At 42.8% G+C, this 23,540-nt stretch overlaps 2 protein-coding genes across 2 annotated transcripts in view; both read left to right on the top strand.

Annotated features, from left to right (window-relative positions):
* The first annotated feature begins 1,194 nt into the window (after window positions 1–1,194).
* Window positions 1,195–15,004, top strand: LOC133567974 (p21-activated protein kinase-interacting protein 1-like). The gene is made up of 10 exons (XM_061919633.1): window positions 1,195–1,499; window positions 6,406–6,568; window positions 8,075–8,192; window positions 9,683–9,757; window positions 9,826–9,878; window positions 9,953–10,098; window positions 10,177–10,274; window positions 11,704–11,803; window positions 13,396–13,528; window positions 13,608–15,004. Exons 1-10 carry the CDS (start codon window positions 1,422–1,424, stop codon window positions 13,733–13,735), a joined length of 1,092 nt encoding a protein of 363 aa, XP_061775617.1. The 5' UTR covers window positions 1,195–1,421; the 3' UTR covers window positions 13,736–15,004.
* Window positions 15,005–18,992: 3,988 nt separating this feature from the next.
* Window positions 18,993–23,540, top strand: part of gnal (guanine nucleotide binding protein (G protein), alpha activating activity polypeptide, olfactory type) — a 149,506-nt gene continuing 144,958 nt past the window's right edge. The window contains exon 1 of the mRNA XM_061919631.1: window positions 18,993–19,780. Coding sequence (XP_061775615.1) covers window positions 19,297–19,780 — 484 coding nt within the window. The 5' untranslated portion in view covers window positions 18,993–19,296. The remainder of the gene's footprint in view (window positions 19,781–23,540) is intronic.

Below are 23,540 nucleotides of genomic sequence, written 5' to 3'. Positions count from 1 at the left end.
TTCCCTCAATCATCAGGATGATTGAGGGAACCCCTCATGAAACAGTTCTGTAGAGACGAAGTAGTCTTGTGATTTTCCCCACACATACATATTGCGGTCTACCACGGTATCGAGCACTATTCTCTGGATAATCCAATCAAGACACATATATATGTATATATATATATATATATATATATATAACAAAAAAATATTTGAATTTCAGTGTTCATTTATTTATTTCCCGTCCTTGTTCTATTCTCTGTCACAATTTTTCTAACCATATGCATGTACAGTAGATGGCAGTATTGTCCTGTTTAAGAGTGTCACAACTTTGCTGTTTACGGCAGACGAAAACGTGACTGCTGTTGTTGTGTGTTGTTACTGCGCTGGGAGGACATTAATGAAACTGCCTAACATTAAACCCACATTAGAAACCAAGAACTCGCCCTCAATTATTACCGTATTTCCTTTAATTGTTGCCGGGGCGCTAATTAATTTAAAACCTCTTCTCACTCCTGCACTTACCAAAGGTATGCGGTAAAAGTAAGCATGCTCTAATTATTTTAAAACCTTTTCTCACTCCGACACTAACCAAAGGCATGCAGTAAAAATTTGAGTGTGATGTAAGCTTGGACCTAAAATCCTACTGAATAGCTCTTAATCTTCTTCCCTTTATGCGATTTCAATTTACCGGTGTTGAAATCAGCCTCCTCCATTTAGAAAATGATGACAGGGGAAGTGTCACTGGTGACGTCACAAGTTTGACCAGGCAGTAATACTAAGCATGCGCTAATTATTTTGGGAAGCGAGTTTGACTCGGCAGTAATGCAAGGCAGGCGCATACTATATGCCCTGCGGCAATTGAAGGAAATACGGTATATAGATCAGCCTGAATTTCGGGAGATTTTCGGGAGAAAAGTTGTCCCGGGAGGTTTTCGGGAGAGGCGCTGAATTTCGGGAGTCTACCGGAAAATCCGGGGAGGTTGGCAAGTATGCGCCTTATCAATGTCACGTTTTAAATTTGTGTCAAAGCAAGTATTTACGTTCGAATCCTGTAACGGAATGCTTATAAATATTTGCATTCTTTGGCGCGTTTCTTTCAGGTGTTGCTGCGAGGGGAATAATCATTTTAATCGCGGACACGGTCACCCGCGCCGCTTGGTGGCGCCATTGCAGCTACATAGCGTGAACCACGTCACAGAACAAGAAAATTGCGCGTGCGCAGTACGTTCCAGGGTTGTTATGGTTCCTCACATGTGTTGAATGTATACCCAAAGGTTTATTTAGTCGCTCCACTCCTCGCTTAACGTAAATTATCCGTTTTTTTTTAAATTTCATTTTGTTTATAATATAGTTACTGCTGCTGCGACGAAGTGACAAGCGTGTCATACGAAGGCTGGAGTCGGGGAAGAAGTTCGCGTTAGCTTTAGCATAGCATCATGGCTTCTGTGGTGAAATTGATTGCCGGCAGCTACGAGCAAATAGCTTTTGGCTACAATGTTCAAACCAACGAGAATGTAAGTGACACTAATCTCTCCTTCCATGTTTTTCTACCGCCTGTAAATTAAAAAAAATTATCATCCATCCATTTCTACCGCTTGTCCCGTTCGGGGTCGCTGGAGCCTATCTCAGCTGCATTTGGGCGGAAGGCGATGTACACCCTGGACAAGTCACAACCTCATCGCAGGGCCAACACAGATAGACAACATTAACACAATCATTAATCCATCTTCTTCCGCTTATCCGAGGTTGGGTTCACGGGGGCAGCAGCCTAAGCAGGGAAGCCCAGACTTCCCTTTCCCCAGCCACTTGGTCCAGCTCCTCCCAGGGGATCCTGAGGCGTTCCCAGGCCAGCCGGGAGACATAGTCTTCCCAACCTGTCCTGGGTCTTCCCCATAGCCTCCTACCGGTCGGACGTGCCCTAAACACCTCCCTAGGGAGGCGTTCAGGTGGCATCCTGTCCAGATGCCCGAACCACCTCATCTGGCCCCTCTCCATGTGGAGGAGCAGCAGCTTTACTTTGAGTTCCTCCCGGATGACAGAGCTTCTCACCCTATCTCTAAGGGAGAGACCCTCCACACGGCGGAGGAAACTCATTTGGGCCGCTTGTACCCGTGATCTTGTCCTTTTGGTGAAAACCCAAAGCTCATGACCATAGGTGAGGATGGGAACGTAGATCGACCAGTAAATTGAGGACTTTGCCTTCCGGCTCAGCTCCTTCTTCACCACAACGGATCGATACAGTGTCCGCATTACTGAAGACGCCGCACCGATCCGCCTGTCGATCTCACCATCCACTCTTCCCTCACTCGTGAACAAGACTCCTAGGTACTTGAACTCCTCCACTTGGGGCAGGGTCTCCTCCCCAACCCGGAGATGGCACTCCACCCTTTTCCGGGCGAGAACCATGGATTCGGACAGATTTGTCAAGGACAAATCAGCACCTCCAAGTCCGAATCACACGATCAATGTTTATTTATATAGCCCTAAATCACAAGTGTCTCAAAGGGCTGCACAAGCCACCACGTAAATGTATTTGCAGTTATTACCTGTGATACTTTCTTAAAACTGTAAAAGTCATGGAAATGTGGCATAATTGTACTTCTTTGATAGAGGCGTGTGTTTTCCCGATAGGAAAATCTCATATTGTTTGAATGATTGATTGAGACTTTTATTAGTAGATTGCACAGTACAGTACATATTCCGTACAATTGACCACTAAATGGTAACACCCCAATAAGTTTTTCAACTTGTTTAAGTCCAAGGTCATCAATTCATGGTGTTACTTAGATTTGATCCACAAGGGAAATTGTTCAAATATCAATCAATCAATGTTTATTAATATAGCCCTAAATCACCAGTGTCTCAAAAGGCTGGGGATCAGCGCCTACATAAGGGCAAGGAAAAACTCACAACCCAGTGGGACGTCAATGAGAATGACTATGAGAAACCTTGGAGAGAACCTGCACCCCTCCCCCCCACTAGGGCAGACCGGATGCAATGGAAGTCGAATGGGTCTAGCATAATATTGTGAAAGTCCAGTCCATAGTGGCTCTAACATAATATTGTGAAAGTCCAGTCCATAGTGGATCTAACATAATAGTGAAAGTCCAGTCCATAGTGGATATAACATAATAGTAAGAGTCCAGTCCATAGTGGATCTAACATAATAGTGAGAGTCCAGTCCATAGTGGATCTAACATAATAGAGTGAGAGTCCAGTCCATAGTGGATCTAACATAATAGTGAGAGTCCAGTCCATAGTGGATCTAACATAATAGAGAGAGTCCAGTCCATAGTGGATCTAACATAATGGAGTCCAGTCCATAGTGGATATAACATAATAGTGAGAGTCCAGTCCATAGTGGATCTAACATAATAGTGAGAGTCCAGTCCATAGTGGATCTAACATCATAGTGAGAGTCCAGTCCATAGTGGATCTAACATCATAGTGAGAGTCCAGTCCATAGTGGATCTAACATAATAGTGAAAGTCTAGTCAATAGTGGATCTAACATAATAGTGAGAGTCCAGTCCATAGTGGATCTAATATAATAGTGAGAGTCCAGTCCATAGTGGATCTAACATAATAGTGAGAGTCCAGTCCATAGTGGATCTAACATAATAGTGTGAGTCCAGTCCATAGTGGATCTAACATAATAGAGTCCAGTCCATAGTGGATCCAACATAATAGTGAGAGTCCAGTCCATAGTGGATCCAACATAATAGTGAGAGTCCAGTCCATAGTGGATCTAACATAATAGTGAGAGTCCAGTCCATAGTGGATCTAACATAATAGTGAGAGTCCAGTCCATAGTGGATCCAACATAATAGTGAGAGTCCAGTCCATAGTGGATCTAACATAATAGTGAGAGTCCAGTCCATAGTGGATCTAACATAATAGTGAGAGTCCAGTCCATAGTGGCTCTAACATAATATTGTGAAAGTCCAGTCCATAGTGGATCTAACATAATAGTGAAAGTCCAGTCCATAGTGGATATAACATAATAGTGAGAGTCCAGTCCATAGTGGATCTAACATAATAGTGGGAGTCCAGTCCATAGTGGATCTAACATAATAGAGAGAGTCCAGTCCATAGTGGATCTAACATAATAGAGTCCAGTCCATAGTCGATATAACATAATAGGACTCTCACTAACATAATAGTGAGAGTCCAGTCCATAGTGGATCTAACATCATAGTGAGAGTCCAGTCCATAGTGGATCTAACATAATAGTGAAAGTCTAGTCAATAGTGGATCTAACATAATAGTGAGAGTCCAGTCCATAGTGGATCTAACATAATAGTGAGAGTCCAGTCCATAGTGGATCTAATATAATAGTGAGAGTCCAGTCCATAGTGGATCTAACATAATAGTGAGAGTCCAGTCCATAGTGGATCTAACATAATAGTGTGAGTCCAGTCCATAGTGGATCTAACATAATAGAGTCCAGTCCATAGTGGATCTAACATAATAGTGAGAGTCCAGTCCATAGTGGATCCAACATAATAGTGAGAGTCCAGTCCATAGTGGATCCAACATAATAGTGAGAGTCCAGTCCATAGTGGATCTAACATAATAGTGAGAGTCCAGTCCATAGTGGATCTAACATAATAGTGAGAGTCCAGTCCATAGTGGATCTAACATAATAGTGTGAGTCCAGTCCATAGTGGATCTAACATAATAGAGTCCAGTCCATAGTGGATCTAACATAATAGTGAGAGTCCAGTCCATAGTGGATCCAACATAATAGTGAGAGTCCAGTCCATAGTGGATCCAACATAATAGTGAGAGTCCAGTCCATAGTGGATCTAACATAATAGTGAGAGTCCAGTCCATAGTGGATCTAACATAATAGTGAGAGTCCAGTCCATAGTGGATCTAACATAATAGTGAGAGTCCAGTCCATAGTGGGGCCAGCAGGAGACCACCCCGAGCGGAGACGGGTCAGCAGCTCAGAGATGTCCCCAACAGATGCACAGGCGAGCGGTCCACCCCGGGTTTCGACTCTGGACAGCCAGCACTTCATCCATGGCCACCGGACCCGTGCCCCTTCAAACTTATTATGATTAAAATTCAAAAAAATTATTCTGGCAAATCTAGAAAATCTTTAGAATAGAGTTTAAATCTTATTTCAAAGTCTTTTTGAATTTCTTTTAAAATTTTTGTTCTAGAAAATCTAGAAGAAGTAATGATTTGTCTTTGTTAGAAATATAGCTTGGTCCAATTTGTTATATATTCTAATAAAGTGCAGATTGGATTTTAACCTATTTAAAACATGTCATCAAAATTCTAAAATTAATCAGGAAAAATTACTAATGATGTTCCATAAATTCTTTTTTAAATTTTTTCAAAAAGATTCGAATTAGCTAGTTTTTCTCTTCTTTTTTTCGATTGAATTTTGAATTTTAAAGAGTCGAAATTGAAGATAAACTATGTTTCAAAATTAAATTTTCATTTTTTTCCTGTTTTCTCCTCTTTTAAACCGTTCAATTTTCCTGTAGCAGTTTCCTGTCTTCCTTTCAGCGATATTTCCCGCATCTGCTTTGTTTTAGCAATTTTTTATCCTCCTTTGTGGGGACATTGTCGATTGTCATGTCATGTTCGGATGTACATTGTGGACGCCGTCTTTGCTCCACAGTAAGTCTTTGCTGTCGTCCAGCATTCTGTTTTTGTTTACTTTGTAGCCAGTTCAGTTTTAGTTTCGTTCTGCATAGCCTTCCCTAAGCTTCAATGCCTTTTCTTAGGGGCACTCACCTTTTGTTTATTGTTGGTTTAAGCATTAGACACCTTTTTTACCTGCACACGGCCTCCCGCTGTTTCCGACATCTACAAAGCATTTAGCTACCTGCTGCCACCTACTGACATGGACGAGTATTACACGGTTACTCTGTCGAGCTGTAGACAGCACTGACACTCAACAACAACACATCATTTGCAGACTATAATTACTGGTTGGCAAAAAATATTTTTTACCCCTAATAGGTGAAATTAAATGTCTCCCACGGCACACCGGACTGTAGTGAGCAGCGGCACAGTGGTTGAAAAACACTGCAGTAGGCCACTGAAGTATTACTGACATATTTCATTCATCTAACTAATCATACAAATACAATGCATTATATTTGTCGCTTTAAGAATTATTAACCACTGCCTTATTGTTTTTCTGTTGGGGCGGCATAGCTTGGTTGGTAGAGTGGCCGTGCCAGCAACTTGAGGGTTGCAGGTTCGATTCCCGCTTGTGCCATCCTGGTTACTGCCGTTGTGTCCTTGGGCAAGACACTTTACCCACCTGCTCCCAGTGCCACCCACACTGGTTTAAATGTAACTTAGATATTGGGTTTCACTATGTAAAGCGCTTTGAGTCACTTGAGAAAAAGCGCTATATAAATATAATTCACTAATTCACAATTCACTGTTGCAGGTGTGGACCGTCAAGGCCGACTTCACACACCACGCACACGCCGCGTCCCTTTCGGTGGTGGCGGCCAGCGAGAAGTTTGCTGTCACCGGCAGCAAAGATGAGACCATACAGGTGTACGACATGAAGAAGAAACTGGAACACGGCGTTTTGCAGCATCACAACGGCGAGTGCTACCCGAGGGGGAGATTATTACCGAAATGGTCATAGAGTGCAACTTTATTTGTATAGTCTAATGACTACCAATGCAAATATTCTGCCCGAACAAACATAACACTGCACAGTTTAAATGCCTACTGAAATGAGATGTTCTTATTTAAACGGGGATAGCAGGTCCATTCTATGTGTCATACTTCATCATTTTGCGATATAGCCATATTTTTGCTGAAAGGATTTAGTAGAGAACATCCACGATAAAGTTCGCAACTTTTGGTTGCTAATAAAAAAGCCTTGCCTGTACCGGAAGTAGCAGACGATGTGCGCGTGACGTCACGGGTTGTGGAGCTCCTCACATCTGAACATTGTTTATAATCATAGTGAAGTAGTGAAGTGAAGTATATTTATATAGCGCTTTTTCTCCAGTGACTCAAAGCGCTTTACATAGTGAAACCCAATATCTAATTTTTACATCTAAACCAGTGTGGGTGGCACTGGGAGCAGGTGGGTGAAGTGTCTTGCCCAAGGACACAACAGCAGTGACTAGGATGGCGGAAGCAGGGATCGAACCTGCAACCCTCAAGTTGCTGACACGGCCACTCTACCAACCGAGCTATACCGCCCCAGCAGTAGCTAGAGCTATTCGGACTGAGAAAGCGACAATTTCCCCATTAATTTGAGCGGGGATGAAAGATTCGTGGATGAGGACGTTTAGAGTGAAGCACTAGGAAAAAAAAAAAAAAGGCGATCGCAGTGGGAGCGATTCAGATATGAGGAACATTTACTAGGATAATTCTGGAAAATCCCTTACCTGCCTATTGTTTTGCTAGTGTTTTAGTGAGATTAAATAGTACCTGAAAGTCGGAGGGGTGTGGCCACGGGTGTGTTGACGCCGGAGTCTCTGAGGGAAGTCACGACAGCTGCATGGACGGGGCAAGCTCCGCTGAGGTCTCCTGTAAGAGGCGACTTATTACCACCATTTTCTCACCGAAAACTGCCGGTTGACATGTGGTCAGGATCCATGTTTGCTTGACCGCTCTGATCCATAGTAAAGCTTCACCTCTGGGAATTTTAAACAAGGAAACACCGTGTGTTTGTGTGGCTAAAGGCTAAAAGCTTCCCACCTCCATCTTTCTACTTTGATGTCTCCATTATTAATTGAACAAATTGCAAAAGATCCAGCAACACGGATGTCCAAAATACTGTGTAATTATGCGATTAAAGCAGACTACTTATAGCTTGGATCGGGCTAGAAAATAATGTCCGCTACAACTCAAGACATCAAACGCACGAGTCATCATACCGCGACGTTTTCAACAGGACACTTGGCGAGAAACTTAAAATCGCAATTTAGTAAACTAAAGCGGCCGTATTGGCATGTGTTGCAATGTTAATATTTCATCATTAATATATAAACTATCAGACTGCATGGTCGCTAGTAGTGGCTTTCAGTAGGCCTTTAAATGAAGGTAATATTGGCAACAATGTGCTTATTATTGTGATTGTCTACTCACAGGCTCCATCACCTGTCTTGAGTTCTATGCGTCATATTTAATAAGCGGAGGAGAGGATGGACTGATGTGTGTCTGGAGCATAAAGAAGTGGGAGTGCCTCAAGTCCATCAAAGCCCACAAGTGAGTCCCGGCCACTGTCACACATCAGGACCAATCACTGACCTTTTCAGAGCTAGTTTTATTATGCACGTAATGCCAACTTCTGTCCTATTTAAAACAAAATCATATCCATCCATCCATTTCCTACCGCTTGTCCCTTTTTTTGACGTCGCGGGGGGTCGCTGGAGCCTATCTCAGCTTCAATTGGGCGGGAGGCGGGGTACACCCTGGACAAGTCCCCACCTCTTTGCAGGGCCAACACAGATAGACAGACAACATTCACACTCACATCCACACACTAGGGACCATTTAGTGCATGTCTTTGGAGGTGGGAGGGGCCTATCCCCAGGTGCATGTCTTTGGAAGTGGGAGGGGCCTATCCCCAGGTGCATGTCTTTGGAGGTGGGAGGAAGCCGGAGTACCCGGAGGGAACCCACGCAGTCACGGGGAGAACATGCAAACTCCACACAGAAAGATCCCGAGCCCGGGATTGAACTCAGGACTATTCAGGACCTTTGTATGGTTTTGAAAAATACAACAACCAAGTAAATCATTTGTTGAAGATGCAACAATTTAGTAGTTGCACTGGAGTTGTTTTGAAGATCTTAACGAGAGTGCTCCATGTTTAAAGATCTACTGCAAGTGTTAGTCATAGATCTTCTTCGTCGCAGAGATTTTTTACTCGTACAATTTTTGTTGGGATTTAAATTAGAGATGTCCGATAATATCGGATGCCAATATTATCAACCGATAAATGCTTTGAAATGTAATATTTTCAAAAAGTATAATTTATGACTTTTCAAAACGCCGCTGTGTACACGGACGTAGGGAAGAGTACAGAGCGCCAATAAACTTTATAGGCACTGCCTTTGTGTGCCGACCCAGTCACATAATATCTACGACATTTCACACACACAAGTGAATACCACCCATACTTGGTCAACAGCCATACAGGTCACACTGAGGGTGGCCGTATAAACGACTTTAACACTGTTACAAATATGCACCATACCCGCACCAAACAAGAATGACAAACACATTTCGGGAGAACATCCGCACCGTAACACAACATAAACACAACACAACAGAACAAATACCCAGAACCTCTTGCAGCACTAACTCTTCCGGGACGCTACAATACACCCCCCGCCCACCTCAACCTCCTCATTGAGAGCATGTCCCAAATTCCAAGATGCTGTTTTGAGACATGTTAAATAAAAAATGCTCTTTGTGACTTCAATAATAAATATGGCAGTGCCATGTTGGCATTTTTTTCCATAACTTGAGTTGATTTATTTTTGAAAACCTATTTACATCGTTTAATGCATCCAGCGGGGGCATCACAACAAAATTAAGCAATAATAATGTGTTAATTCCACCACTGTATATATCGGTAATTAAGAGTTGGACAATATCGGAATATCAGCAAAGAAACCAATATCGGACATCTCTAATTTAAATATTTCTATGTGTAGACTGGATGTTGGGTTAATGTCAGTTTTTTTTTCCAGAGGCCAAGTCACGTCGCTATCTGTGCATCCGTCTGGGAAACTTGCCCTGTCAGTAGGCACGGATAAGACCCTCAGGTGAGGCACACATCGCAGGAACATTATTGCTTCTACAAGATGTTCCAATGTTTCTTTGTCTTTTATAGAACGTGGAATCTAATGACCGGAAGATCTGCCTTCATTAAGAACATAAAACAGAGTGAGTGTGGAGTCCCATCAGGTTTTTTTTTGTATGGAGATATGTGTTGTGAGATCATCGTGACGTCTCTGCAGACGCACACATCGTGCGGTGGTCTCCAGACGGGAGCAAATACGTGGTGGTCATCAACAACCAGCTGGACCTTTATGACCTGGAGACAGCTTTGGTGACCAAGACGCTGACGAACCCCAAGAGGATTTCATCTGTCAAGTTCTTAAACGTGAGTTCCCCAACTCTGACCACCATCTTAAATACGCCAAACACTATCTAATCACGTGTTTTTTTTTCTCTCTCCCAGAATACAATTCTGGTGGTTGCGGGCGATAATGAAATAGTGAGACTGTGTGATGTTGACAAGCAGGAATGGATGTGTGAGTTCAAGGCTCATGAAACCAGGTAACATTTTCTGTTAGGGTTCGAAAGATTCAATATGTAAAAATACCAAAGACTTTAAGGGTACAGTTGCGACCAGTGTGTTGAGGTAACACGCACATTTGTTTCAAGCGTTAACCAGCGACAGAGCTGCCCCTCCTATAAGCAGAATCAGCATCGGAATCACTTTATTAATCCCTGAGGAGAAATTAAAATTTTCAGCACAATCCCATTCAAGATCAGACAAACATTACAGGGAGACAGAACAGGATCGCTGACGAGTCTGCCAACTTCCGGCACCCCTTACAAAAAAAGGGGGAGATAAAGGTAAACAAAGGGGGGCGGGGGGAAATCGGTCTAAGGCTGGGCCCCTGGAGAGGGGGTCCAGACTGAGGCCAAGGGAAAAAAACAACTCATAGCCATAGCACACATCGCTCTTACATATTTGTAAGAGGGAAACATGAAAGAACCCAAAGGACATTGAAGACATTAAAATAGCAGAGCTGATACAACTAGCCACGTCTACTTCTACATACAGCTATGAATAAAAAGTCAAAGAAACATACACACTGTGGTGGTCTATGCGGTGTTCCATAACATTGTCTGCTGGGGTGGAGGGAGCATGGCCAGGAGCAGACCCAACAAAGCAACCAAGATATCGCTGTCGGCCAGTGTCTAGTCTGCATGGATGAGCGAGGATGTGTCTAAGGAGACTTGGGTGTCTGATACCTGCTCATTCAGCCAAGACACTGTGTAGCTTGTCCGTCCGGGCACTCAATGCTAGCTCCGCATCTCCTCCAGTCTCTCCAAACTGACTCTGGTGTGGCAGAGACCCAGCAGCTGGTCTCCATGGCCAAAAGGCTCCCGGGAGGCAGATCCAGAAGTCCACAAAAAAGCACTGCAGAAGTCACAAAAGAGCCACCACTTGTTGCACAGTCACAAATTGTCCCCAACCAAAAGGCAAGAAAAAAAATATAATACCACATGAAAAGAAGGAAACACAAAATGATGACACAAGAGCACAGAGCTCCTGCCAACAGCTGCCACTACAGTGGCGCCATCTTGGGGGAGAAAAAAAAAGCATTTTATATGATGAGTGCATGTAAAATGTAAATTAATGAATGTGGGGGGGGACTTCCACATAACATTTTGCCCACTTAGTGCAGTCCCAGTGATAAATCTGCACATCTAATGGAGAGGAGGCCACTATTTCAACATAGATGGAATAGAATAGAAAGTACTTTATTGATCCCTGGGGGATATTCAGCACCACAGTTCGCTCACAATAGAATACTAAATACTATACAGCAATATCCACATGTGAATAATATAAATATATTCTACTTATATTCTACATTTAAGTGCAGTCAAGAAGGAACATATGCATGATACAGTCTGATGGCTGTCGGCCTAATGTTTGCTGCAAGTACTAATGTATTTATGTCTTCTTTAGGGTGAAAGCAGTGGAGAGCTTCAAAATGGACGACCACTGCGTGATTGTCACGGCTTCCAACGACGGATTCATCAAAATGTGGAAGCTGCGCCTGAACGAGGCAAGCCTTTTATTTTAATTCCACATTTACTCTTTCTTCCTTAGGAAACCATGGAAGTAGAAATATGTTCCAGTGTCAAAACGTGGCCATGAAAATAGGTGATTTAAAGGGGAACATTATCACCAAACCTATGTAAGCGTCAATATATACCTTGATGTTGCCGAAAAAAGACCATGTATTTTTATTAACCAATTTCCGAACTCTAAATGGGTGAATTTTGGCAAATTAAACGCCTTTCTGTTTATCGCTCTTTTAGCGATGACGTCACCAAGGTAACACACCCGCCATTTTTATTTTCACATTACAAACACCAGGTCTCAGCTCTGTTATTTTCCGTTTTTTCGACTATTTTTTGGAACCTTGGAGACATCATGCCTCGTGGGTGTGTTGTCGGAGGGTGTAACAACACTAACAGGGAGGGATTCAAGTTGCACCACTGGCAAGAAATCTGCCGCCAGACCCCCATTGAATGTACCAAAGTGTCTGCCGGCGATGCTAAGACAGACATGGCACAGAGATGTATGGATAACCTGCAGATGCATTTGCAACCATTAAGTCAACGAAATCACAAAGGTGAGTTTTGTTGATGTTGTTGACTTATGTGCTAATCAGACATATTTGGTCACGGCTTGACTGCCAGCTAATCGATGCTAACATGCTATTTACGCTAGCTGTATGTACATTTGAAACTAGATACCCACATTTAATGCGAAACAAACACTTACCAATCGACGGATTTAAGTTGCTCCAGTGTCACAAGATGCCAAAGTCCTGATCGTTTGGTCCACACATTTTACCGGCGATGCTAATAAGGCAGCCATGCTATGGGCCACTTCATTATGTACACCCACGCTATGGCCGAATAGCGTCAATAGCTTCAATTTCTTCTTCAATTTCGTTTTCGCTATCTGCCTCCATACTCCGACCATCTGTTTCAATACATGCGTAATCTGTTGAATCGCTTAAGCCGCTGAAATCCGAGTCTGAATCCGAGCTAATGTCGCTATATCTTGCTGTGCTATTCGCCATTGTTTGTATTGGCAGCACTGTATGACGTCAGAGGGAAATGGACAGTCGCATCGCAAATAGCAAAAATCAAGAACTTTAAAGCTTTTTTTAGGGATATTCCGGGAGGTGTAAAATTTTGAAAAAAACTTTGAAAAATAAAACAAGCCCCTGGGAACTGATTTTTTTTGTTTTTAACCCTTTTGAAATTGTGATAATGTTCCCCTTTAACCTTATAAGCGTTTTTAAGTCCATCCATGCATCCATCAATTTTCTACCGCTTGTCCCTTTTTGGGGTCACGGGGGGTGCTGGAGCCTATCTCAGCTGCATTTGGGCGGAAGGTGGGGTACACCCTGGACAAGTGGCCACCTCATCACAGTGCCAACACAGACAGACAACATTCATACACTTGGGACCATTTTGTGAAAAAAAGAGCAAAAGAGAAAACAAAAGTGCTTTTATACATTTATGTATTTATTTCCAGTTATAATTACATAATGACACATTTAAGTCATTATATAAATATGTATTTATTTCCTCAATTCTGTCCAATTTGACCCTCCATAAACCGCAAGTTATCTGACAGGAGCTCAAATGTCCCACCCTCTTGGGGGAAGTGAACACCACAGCCAGGCTGACTTGTTTGGCAGTGTGGAAGCCTCAATCAGTGAAGCCAATCAAAGAAGAGGAAACCACTGAGGCACCAACATCATCAAAAGGTGATAAAAATGTTTATTTTGCGTTGTCCATCGCTGTGCACGACTTATGTGTTTGGTTTCTGTCTTTTCTCGCTCACAGAAGACGTTCAGAAGCTCCTAAAGACCAAGAAAGTCCGTATTGCCCCAGAGGAAGTCGTTCTGGAAGACGAAAGCAGGCCTAAAAATAAAAAGAGAAAGGTCGGTGGAACATTGCAAGAAGCAAAATAAAAAGTTTTATTAAAAGAAAAAAAAATCTATGGGATGATTTATGCACAAAATTAGATAAACTGACCTAAAAGCGTCCAATAAAAGATTAATTGCAGAAGAATGAAAATGTGTCCAAACATGTACATCTACCCCTGTGCTGGAATTTCCATGACAAATACACCACAGGGTGGCGCTCTTATTAAAAGTTGGACGGACTTGAAGTTTCTCACATGGGCACCTGCGGTAACTTAGGTCGCTCTTTTTGCTACACAACTTTAGACTGTTTGCAGTTTTAGCAAGGTTGGTTTAAAAAAACATATTTTGATACATTTATAAATGGTTGATTTCTACAGGCTAGTAAGTTAAAGTGTTGTACCTGACAACTTTGGACTACCTTGCTTCTGCAGCCTTCATCAGAGGTGTCATGTGACGTTAGCGTGACGTTTTCTGTGACCTGTTGTATGGATTGTACCATCCCACCTGAAGTGGTGGGACGGCGGCGTCCCCTGGTGTGCGTCGGGGCGCCCCCTGTCGTCTGGATGTCTACCAAACGGCCGCGAGCATAAGTATGCTCCTTCATCCCTGTTGACAGTCTTTGGGGCCCGCTTCCTGATTTCAACCGCCTCTTTGATCCACCGATGGAATTTGTTGCTTTCCATTCTAATGACCTTGGCTGCCTCCCAGTTCATTAGATGGTTTTCCCTCTTGCACTGATCTGAAATGGTTGATTTCAGATTTTCCTGCGTTGCTTTCATTCTCGTAGCACGGGTGAGCGTTCCAGATGTTTCCTTTTCACATTCTTTCTGGCGTTCCTTTTTTCGTGTGCTGAACTGTCGACCTGTCTCTCCTATGTATATTTTATTGCATGTTAGGCAAGGATCTCATATATCAAGAAGCAAGGTAGCCCAAACTTGTCAGGTACAGCACTTGACCATACTAGCCTATATAAATCAACCATTTATAAATACACGTCACTAGGCTAAATGTACCGCTTTAACATATATTTTGATACATTTTGTGTATTAAAGATTTGTCTTATAGATAACAGAGCAACTTTGTGCAAAATCTAATAATCATTGTATTTAACTTGTAATCCTGGATATGATCTAGCAGTTTTGTGTTTCCCTTTTTATATTTCACCTTAAAAACTGTTCACCTTACCTTGATGGATTTTTTTCGTGTGGTACATTCTGACCTGTGTGATTGTACATTATTTGTCTTGTTTTGATAATAAATGTTTTTATCCACCCCAGCTGAATCTAACATAGTTGAAGGGGAACGTTAAAGCCATGATGTGCATCATTTGGCCACTAGACAGCAGTGTTGGCGTACCCTTACTCTGACCCTTACCCCAAACTGCCTATAATGCTTTGATTTATTGATGAATGTCAATATTTTTCTACAACATGGGGTTTTACTTTCACCTTCAAAGCGTAAGTATATATGAATGAGAGAAAATGGGATTGGGGGCACGACAAAATGAAACGGAATATTATACATCATAACTTTGCATCTATCTAACTCATCCATCCATTTTCTAACACTTGTCCCTTTCGGGGTTGCAAGGGTGCTGGAGCCTATCCCAACTGCACACCAATTTTTACAATTTAAAGACTCGTAGAGTGTGAAATCTACACTTTTGACGACAGCATGAAGAAAACATGTTGTTTTCTTCATACTGGGGCTGCATAAACCGTGGATATGATGACATTACTTCTGAGTTCGAGCCCCCTTAGCAGTCAGATGACCAAAATTTCAATAAAAAGTTCTCTTTATTTGTATTTTTTTGCCCCTGAAAATGAATCTGACAGACTTTTACCATAATATTAACTAGTTTTTGAGTAATGGGTAGATGTAACTGTCCTTGGAGCATCCCCTTTCCATCACCAGACTTAATATATTGTGGGGCGGTATAGCTCGGTTGGTAGAGCGGCCGTGCCAGCAACTTGAGGGTTGCAGGTTCGATTCCCGCTTCCGCCATCCTAGTCACTGCCGTTGTGTCCTTGGGCAAGACACTTTACCCACCTGCTCCCAGTGCCACCCACACTGCTTTAAATGTAACTTAGATATTGGGTTTCACTATGTAAAGCGCTTTGAGTCACTAGAGAAAAGCGCTATATAAATATAATTCACTTCACTTATATCGCTCCTTCTTAGTGTGACGTCCACTACAGAGCTGGAACCCATTTCCCTACATACAAAGACACTTACATCTATTATTTTGGTCACTCAAGTTAAAGTTAAAGTTCCAATGATTGTCACACACACACTAGTGAAATGTGTCCTCTGCATTTGACCCATCCCCTTGTTCACCCCCTGAGAGGTGAGGGGAGCAGTGGGCAGCAGCAGTGGCCGCGCCCAGGTGTCATTTTTGGTGATTTAACCCCCAATTCCAACCCTTGATGCTGGGTGCCAAGCAGGGAGGTAATGGCTCCCATTTTTTTTATAGTCTTTGGTATGACTCGGCCAGGGTTTGAACTCACAACCTACCCATCTCCAGTCGGACACTCCAACCACTAGGCCACTGAGTAGGCATGTTTTTGTCTCCCTGGTCCATGATTGCTTCAAAAGTTCCGGACTTCCCTGGTCTTTCCATCACCTCTCACACAGACTGTGTTTCTTCATGTCCTTTCAGCATTTCCTCAAGCATCTTCAGGAAAAAATCAGTAGAAGAGGATGCAAAATAGAATACTAGCAACTTACCTTCTTTTTCTTTCGTTTTTGAGTGCTGCATCTGCTCCTTTTTTCTAAGTTGATCCGCAGGCTGTGACTTAGTTTTACTTCCCTCAAGGGTGATCCTGATTTACATGATCACAATTAGCTTGAGTTTCCTAACTGATGGCTGCAAATTACACTCCTTTCTCACTTGGTCGGTCATATTTCGCATGGGTCTATTTGAGTGGAGAGGTCCTTACTGTACATTCTTCGGTATAGCTCGGTTGGTAGAGTGGCCGTGCCAGAAACTTGAGGGTTCCAGGTTCGATCCCCACTTCTGCTATCCTAGTCACCGCCGTTGTGTCCTTGGGCAAGACGCTTTACCCACACTAGTTTAAAAATGTAACTTAGATATTGGGTTTCACAATGTAAAGCGCTTTGAGTCACTAGAGAAAAGCGCTATATAAAAATGTAATTCATAATTCATTCATTCACATTTCCATTATTTGGAAATGTTTGCTGGCTTTTCCCTTCTTTAACTGTTTTGCATTTGGCAGAAATATTTGATCATTCCTTCAAATTCTGTGACATAAAAATAACGTCATTCGGGATGAAAATTCTAGTAAAACACAAACTGCGTGATATTCCTTGATAGGTGACCTCAGCAAGCGGATGCAGGCCCAGCCACGTTTTGGAGCTAAAAGTGGACTCGTTATAGGAAAAAAAGCCTGAAATCCCTACTGTCTATTTTGGAGTAATTTTACCTGTAGACATAATTTAAGTCCAGAACTAAGTCGCAATGTTGTCAGCATTTAATCATGAATGAAGTTTGTTTTTACTATAAAGGAGCTGCAGGCAGCAAATGTCCCCCGGGCTGCACTTTGGACAACCCTATGTTTTAGAGACATGTCTCTACCCTATAAGCCTGAGTGCGTCCAAACTTTGGACTGGTACGACAGTTAGTGACTAAAACTTATTGTTTTACCACTCAAATTGGAGGTAAATTATAAGTGAGATTGACTTATTGTGTGTTTTAGCCTCTCTTTATAAACCACTCTGGAAAGAACAAACATAAGAAGTCTGGCGCTAAAATCATTGAGAAGTTTCTTAAGCGCAAAAATTATGACTAAAGTGGTGAAGCTGTATTTTCATTTGCTATTTAACATTGACTGTTTAGTTAGAATTTGTTTGCCCAGTCAGGGCGTTGAGGGTATCTTGGTTCGGTGGATGCAGGATTAGGTCTCTGCTTTTTGCAGATGATGTGGTCCTGATGGCTTCACCTGACCAGGATCTTCAGCTCTCACTGGATCGCTTCGCAGCCGAGTGTGAAGTGACTGGGATGAGAATCAGCACCTCCAAGTCCGAGTCCATGGTTCTTGCCCGGAAAAGGGTGGAGTGCCATCTCCGAGTTGGGGAGGAGATCTTGCACCAAGTGGAGGAGATCAAGTAAGTTTTGTTATTGGACTTTTGTGCCCCTCACACCTCCAAAGACATGCACCTGGGGATAGGCCCCTCCCATCTCCAAAGACATGCACCTGGGGATAGGCCCCTCCCACCTCCAAAGACATGCACCTGGGGATAGGCCCCTCCCACCTCCAAAGACATGCACCTGGGGATAGGTTGATTGGCAACACTAAATGGTCCCTAATGTGTGAATGTTGTCTGTCTATCTGTGTTGGCCCTGCGATGAGGTGGCGACTAGTCCAGGGTGTACCCCGCCTTCCGCCCGATTGTAGCTGGGATAGGCGCCAGCGCCCCCCGCGACCCCAAAAGGGAATAAGCGGTAGAAAATGGATGGATGGGCTTTCATGGCTCTCTCAGCCAAAAAGGTTCCTCACCCCTGTCATAGTCATTGTCACCTAGGGGTGAGTTTTTCCTTGCCCTTATGTGGGCTTTTTACCGCGGATGTCATTGCGGCTTGTGCCATGTGATTTAAGGCTATATAAATCAACATTGATTGATTGTGGAGTTTGCATGTTCTCCCCGTGACTGCGTGGGTTCCCTCCGGGTACTCCGGCTTCCTCCCACCTCCAAAGACATGCACCTGGGGATAGGCCCCTCCCACCTCCAAAGACATGCACCTGGGGATAGGCCCCTCCCACCTCCAAAGACATGCACCTGGGGATAGGTTGATTGGCAACACTAAATGGTCCCTAGTGTGTGAATGTTGTCTGTGTATCTGTGTTGGCCCTGTGATGAGGTGGTGACTTGTCCAGGGTGTATGCCGCCTTCCGCCCGATTGTAGCTGAGATAGGCGCCAGCGACCCCAAAAGGGAATAAGCGGTAGAAAATGGATGGATGGGCTTTCATGGCTCTCTCAGCCAAAAAGGTTCCCGACCCCTGTCATAGTCATTGTCACCTAGGGGTGAGTTTTTCCTTGCCCTTATGTGGGCTTTTTACCGCGGATGTCATTGCGGCTTGTGCCATGTGATTTAAGGCTATATAAATCAACATTGCTTGATTGAGGAAGCCCTCATTTGAAGGTAGATAAAGTCCTGCAGGCAGCTGCCTAGCATGTTAGCTCCCCGAGCGGTCACAGCGATGACGTAATGCCCCTAACAGACGTGCACTCCAATTGTCGCCCCGGCTCTTTTTTTTTTTCCAGCAGGCGCGCGCTGTGCAGTGTGTGGCGGACTTACGGTAAAGCTTGGACCCGCAGTGTCCACGGACAGAATCAGGTGATCCGCGACGAGCTACACGGACCAGCCAGCCCGGGGCCGAGCGTCCCGACCATGCACGATGTCATGTAGCCAATGTCGGAGCGCCAACGGTCCACATTTCCGCCTCCAATCGGGCCCGAGCTCGCCGCGCCGGTGCGGCCGCGTGACGATGGCGCGTTAGGGCCGCCGGTGGCGCAGCAGCAGCGATCCTTGTCGGTGTTTCCTTTATGACCAATCCCATCCTCGCACACGACGACTGCTTTCAACATGGGGCTGTGCTACAGTCTGCGCCCCCGGCTCTTCGGGGACCTGAGCGGGTCCATCTCCAACGCCGCCTCGGACTCGGAGCAGCCGCTGGACGTCGCCGCCGCGCCGACCCGCGCTCAGGGAGCTCGCCCGGAGGACAGCGGAGGATGCGGGGAGGCGTCGTCGCTACGCGGCGGCCCGGTAGTGCGCCCCGCCGGGGACCCCGGCCGGCCGCCGGCAGCCGGGGAGCACCGACGCGGGGAGACCACGGCCACGGACGGCGTGCTCATCCAGAACGGAGGCGGCAAGGCGGCCAACAAGGAGCGCGGCCGCCGCCTGCAGTTGCCGCACAAGAGCAGCAGCCAGAAGCAGAAGAACTGGGACAAGCTGCTGCTGGAGGAGAAGGAGGCCGAGAAGGAGGCGAGGAAAGTCAGCAAGAACATTGACAGGGCCCTCAAGGAGCTGAAGAGGGAATACAAACAGACTCACCGGCTTCTGCTGCTCGGTATGTGCAAGCTGTCTTATTCCTATACTCCATCCTGCTTTTTTGTCCCCATTTTTATTTTAGATTTTAAAGCAAAGTGAGGCCCTTTGTCACTTCTGTCATGAAGAGGGACCCCCAGGCAGTGGTTCTCAAATGGGGTACTTGAAGGTATGCCAAGGGGTACCTGGGATTTTTCAAGAATATTCTAAAAATAGCAACAATTCAAAAATCCTTTATACATATATTTATTGACTAATACTTCAACACAATATGAATGTAAGTTCATAAAGTGTGAAAAGAAATACAAGCTAGATTTTTGTGGACATGTTCCATAAATATTGATGTTAAAGATTTCTTCTTTTGTGAAGAAATGTTTAGAATGAAGTCCAGATGGATCTCTATTACAATCCCCAAAGAGGGCACTTTAAGTTGAGGATTATTTCTATGTGCAGAAATATTTATTTATAATTGAATCACTTGTTTATTTTCAACAAGTTTTTAGTTATTTTTATATCTTTTTTTCCCCAAATAGTTCAAGAAAGACCACTACAAATGAGCAATATTTTGCACTGTTATACAATTTATTAAATCAGAAAGTGATGACATAGTGCTGTATTTTACTTTATCTCTTTTTCTCAACCAAACATGCTTGGCTCTGATTAGGGGGTACTTGAATTAAAGAAATGTTCACAGGGGGTACATCACTGAAAAAAGGTTGAGAACCACTGTTCTAAGGGCCTGCTGTTCTCCCTCAGCAGCTCACTTCTTCTGGACCACAAACCTAAGGACCATATTGACCTTCCATGTCACCTCATAACAGGCCTGGGCAAATATTTTGACTCAGGGGCCACATGTAGAGAAAAACATGTGTCTGTGGGGCAGGTATATCTATTTTTATGAACACTAATACGAAACCTCACAATAATGTCTGATTGAATGCTAAAATGTTAATAGTTAAAGTACCAATGATTGTCACACACACACTAAGTGTGGTGAAATTATTCTCTGCATTTGACCCATCACACTTGATCACCCACTGGGAGGTGAGGGGAGCAGTGGGCAGCAGCGATGGCTCTGCTCGGGAATCATTTTTGGTGATTTAACCCCCAATTCCAACCCTTGATGCCGAGTGTGTCTATATATATGTGTGTGTGTATACATATATATATATATTTATATATATATATATATATACATATATATATATATACATATATATATTTGAATGCAGCTGAGATAGTATCCATGCGGTAGAAAATGGATGGATGGATATATACTAAATGTTAATCTTTCCTTTTTTTATTATCTGTGTCAGGGTACCGGTACTTTGCTGTTTTTTAGGATTTACTGCCAAAATACTCATAGATCCTCCATATAACCACTGTGCTCTGATGCTTTTAACTACTAACACACATTGCAATAATTAGTCTAATATCTTCTAAATGATAGCTTTAATGCTAGTCAAAGATCCTTTATATGACAGAGCACACTGCTATTGTAAACATTTTGTTCAAAGATCATCTATATGATGAGCGCTTTGCTGTTTTTTAGGACCTTGTAGTAGGACCTAGGACAGTAATAGTGCTAGTCAAAGATCCTCTATATGACTGATGTGCTCTGCTTGTTTTTTTTACTGCTAGAAAGCTTGTCAAAGATAATTTTATATGACAGTAGCACACTGCTATTGCATTGCAATTCAAACGTTAGTCAGAGATGGTTGACATGATAAGAGCGATCTGCTGTTTTAAGAAACCTACAGCAATAATGCTAGTCAAAGATCCTCTATTTGGCAGGAGCCCTCTGCTCTTCTTAAGTAACTGCCACCAGAATTGCAATTCAAAGATCTTCTGTATGACAGGGACGCTCTAAAGTAATGTATTAGTTGTGTGTGCATTATGTGCTGTCATGCTAAATAAGGTGGGGGTGATTCCTGTGTGTGTGAGTATCACTTATAGCATCTCTGACAGTATTGGACACAAAACAAAACAGCCTTACAAAACAGCAAACAGAGTACGTGATGATATCAGTAGAAGTGTAAGTAAAATGTATATGTAGTGTAGTGATATCAGTAGAAGTGTAAGTAAAATGTATATGTAGTGTAGTAAGGTAGTGCAGTGGTCCCCAACCACCGGGCCGCAGAATAATTTTTATTAGTTTTTTATTTATTTATTTATTAAAAAAAAAAAATTAAATCAACATAAAAAACACAAGATACTCTTAAAATTAGTGCACCAACCCCAAAAACCCCCTTTGGCGGGGGGTGCTGGGCCCCCTTTTTTCTAGAAATAAACATTTGATATAGTTAACATCATATGCATACAATTTTATAAAATACAGGAAAAACTATTAAATAATGGTAATACAACAACAATAAAAAAAAAAAAATATACAGAGAATCAAACCACAGAGATGGTGTGTATATATGTGTATATATGTATGTATATATATGTATATATGTATGTATGTATATATATATGTTTGTGTATATATGTATGTATGTATGTATGTATGTATGTATATATATATATATATATATATATATATATATATATATATATATATATATATATATATATATATATATATATATATATATATGGATCTATGTGTGTATATATGGTATGTATGTGAATATATATGTGTCTGTGTGTGTATATGTATATATATATATATATATATATATATATATATATATGTCTTAATTAGATTATACATGGAATAGTGCTCGATACCGTAGAAGAGTGCAATATATGTATGTGTGGGGAAAAAAATCACAAGACTACTTCATCTCTACAGAACTGTTTCATGAGGGGTTCCCTCAATCATCAGGAGATTTTTTTGATTGAGGGAACCCCTCATGAAACAGTTCTGTAGAGATGAAGTAGTCTTGTGATTTTTTTCCACACACACACACACACACACACACACACACACACACACACACACACACACACACACACGCATACACGCATACATACATATATATATATATATATATATATATATATATATATATATATATATATATATATCCATCCATCCATTTTCTACCGCTTATTCCCTTTCGGGGTCGCGGGGGGTGCTGGCGCCTATCTCAGCTACAATCGGGCGGAAGGCGGGGTACACCCTGGACAAGTCGCCACCTCATCGCAGGGCCAACACAGATAGACAGACAACATTCACACTCACATTCACACACTAGGGCCAATTTAGTGTTGCCAATCAACCTATCCCCAGGTGCATGTCTTTGGAAGTGGGAGGAAGCCGGTATATATATATATATATATATATATATATATATATATATATATATATATATATATATACATATACATACATACGTACGTACATGTGTACGTATGTACGTATGATCTTTCTGTGTGGAGTTTGCATGTTCTCCCCGTGACTGCTTGGGTTCCCTCCGGGTACTCCGGCTTCCTCCCACCTCCAAAGACATGCACCTGGGGATAGGCCCCTCCCACCTCCAAAGACATGCACCTGGGGATAGGTTGATTGGCAACACTAAATTGGTCCCTAGTGTGTGAATGTGAGTGTGAATGTTGTCTGTCTATCTGTGTTGGCCCTGCGATGAGGTGGCGACTTGTCCAGGGTGTACCCCGCCTTCCGCCCGATTGTAGCTGAGATAGGCGCCAGCGCCCCCTGCAACCCCAAAAGGGAATATATACTGTATGTATACATGTTTATATGTATGTGTGTATATATGTATGAATGTGTATATATGTGTATAGTTATGTATATAGTGAAACCCAATATCTAAGTT

The sequence above is a fragment of the Nerophis ophidion genome, linkage group LG14 (genome assembly GCF_033978795.1).
Source record: "Nerophis ophidion isolate RoL-2023_Sa linkage group LG14, RoL_Noph_v1.0, whole genome shotgun sequence".
Classification (NCBI taxonomy): Eukaryota; Metazoa; Chordata; class Actinopteri; order Syngnathiformes; family Syngnathidae; genus Nerophis; species Nerophis ophidion.
The sequence above is the reverse complement of the archived record's forward strand: the minus strand, read 5'-3'. Positions and strand labels throughout refer to the sequence as shown.

Coding starts and splice junctions, on each gene's coding strand:
- LOC133567974 (XM_061919633.1), top strand. CDS start 1,422: ATGGCTTCTGTGGTGAAATTGATTGCCGGCAGCTACGAGCAAATAGCT. Junction 6,569..8,074: donor CGTTTTGCAGCATCACAACG/GCGAGTGCTACC, acceptor GTCTACTCACAG/GCTCCATCACCTGTCTTGAG. Junction 10,275..11,703: donor TTCAAGGCTCATGAAACCAG/GTAACATTTTCT, acceptor TGTCTTCTTTAG/GGTGAAAGCAGTGGAGAGCT.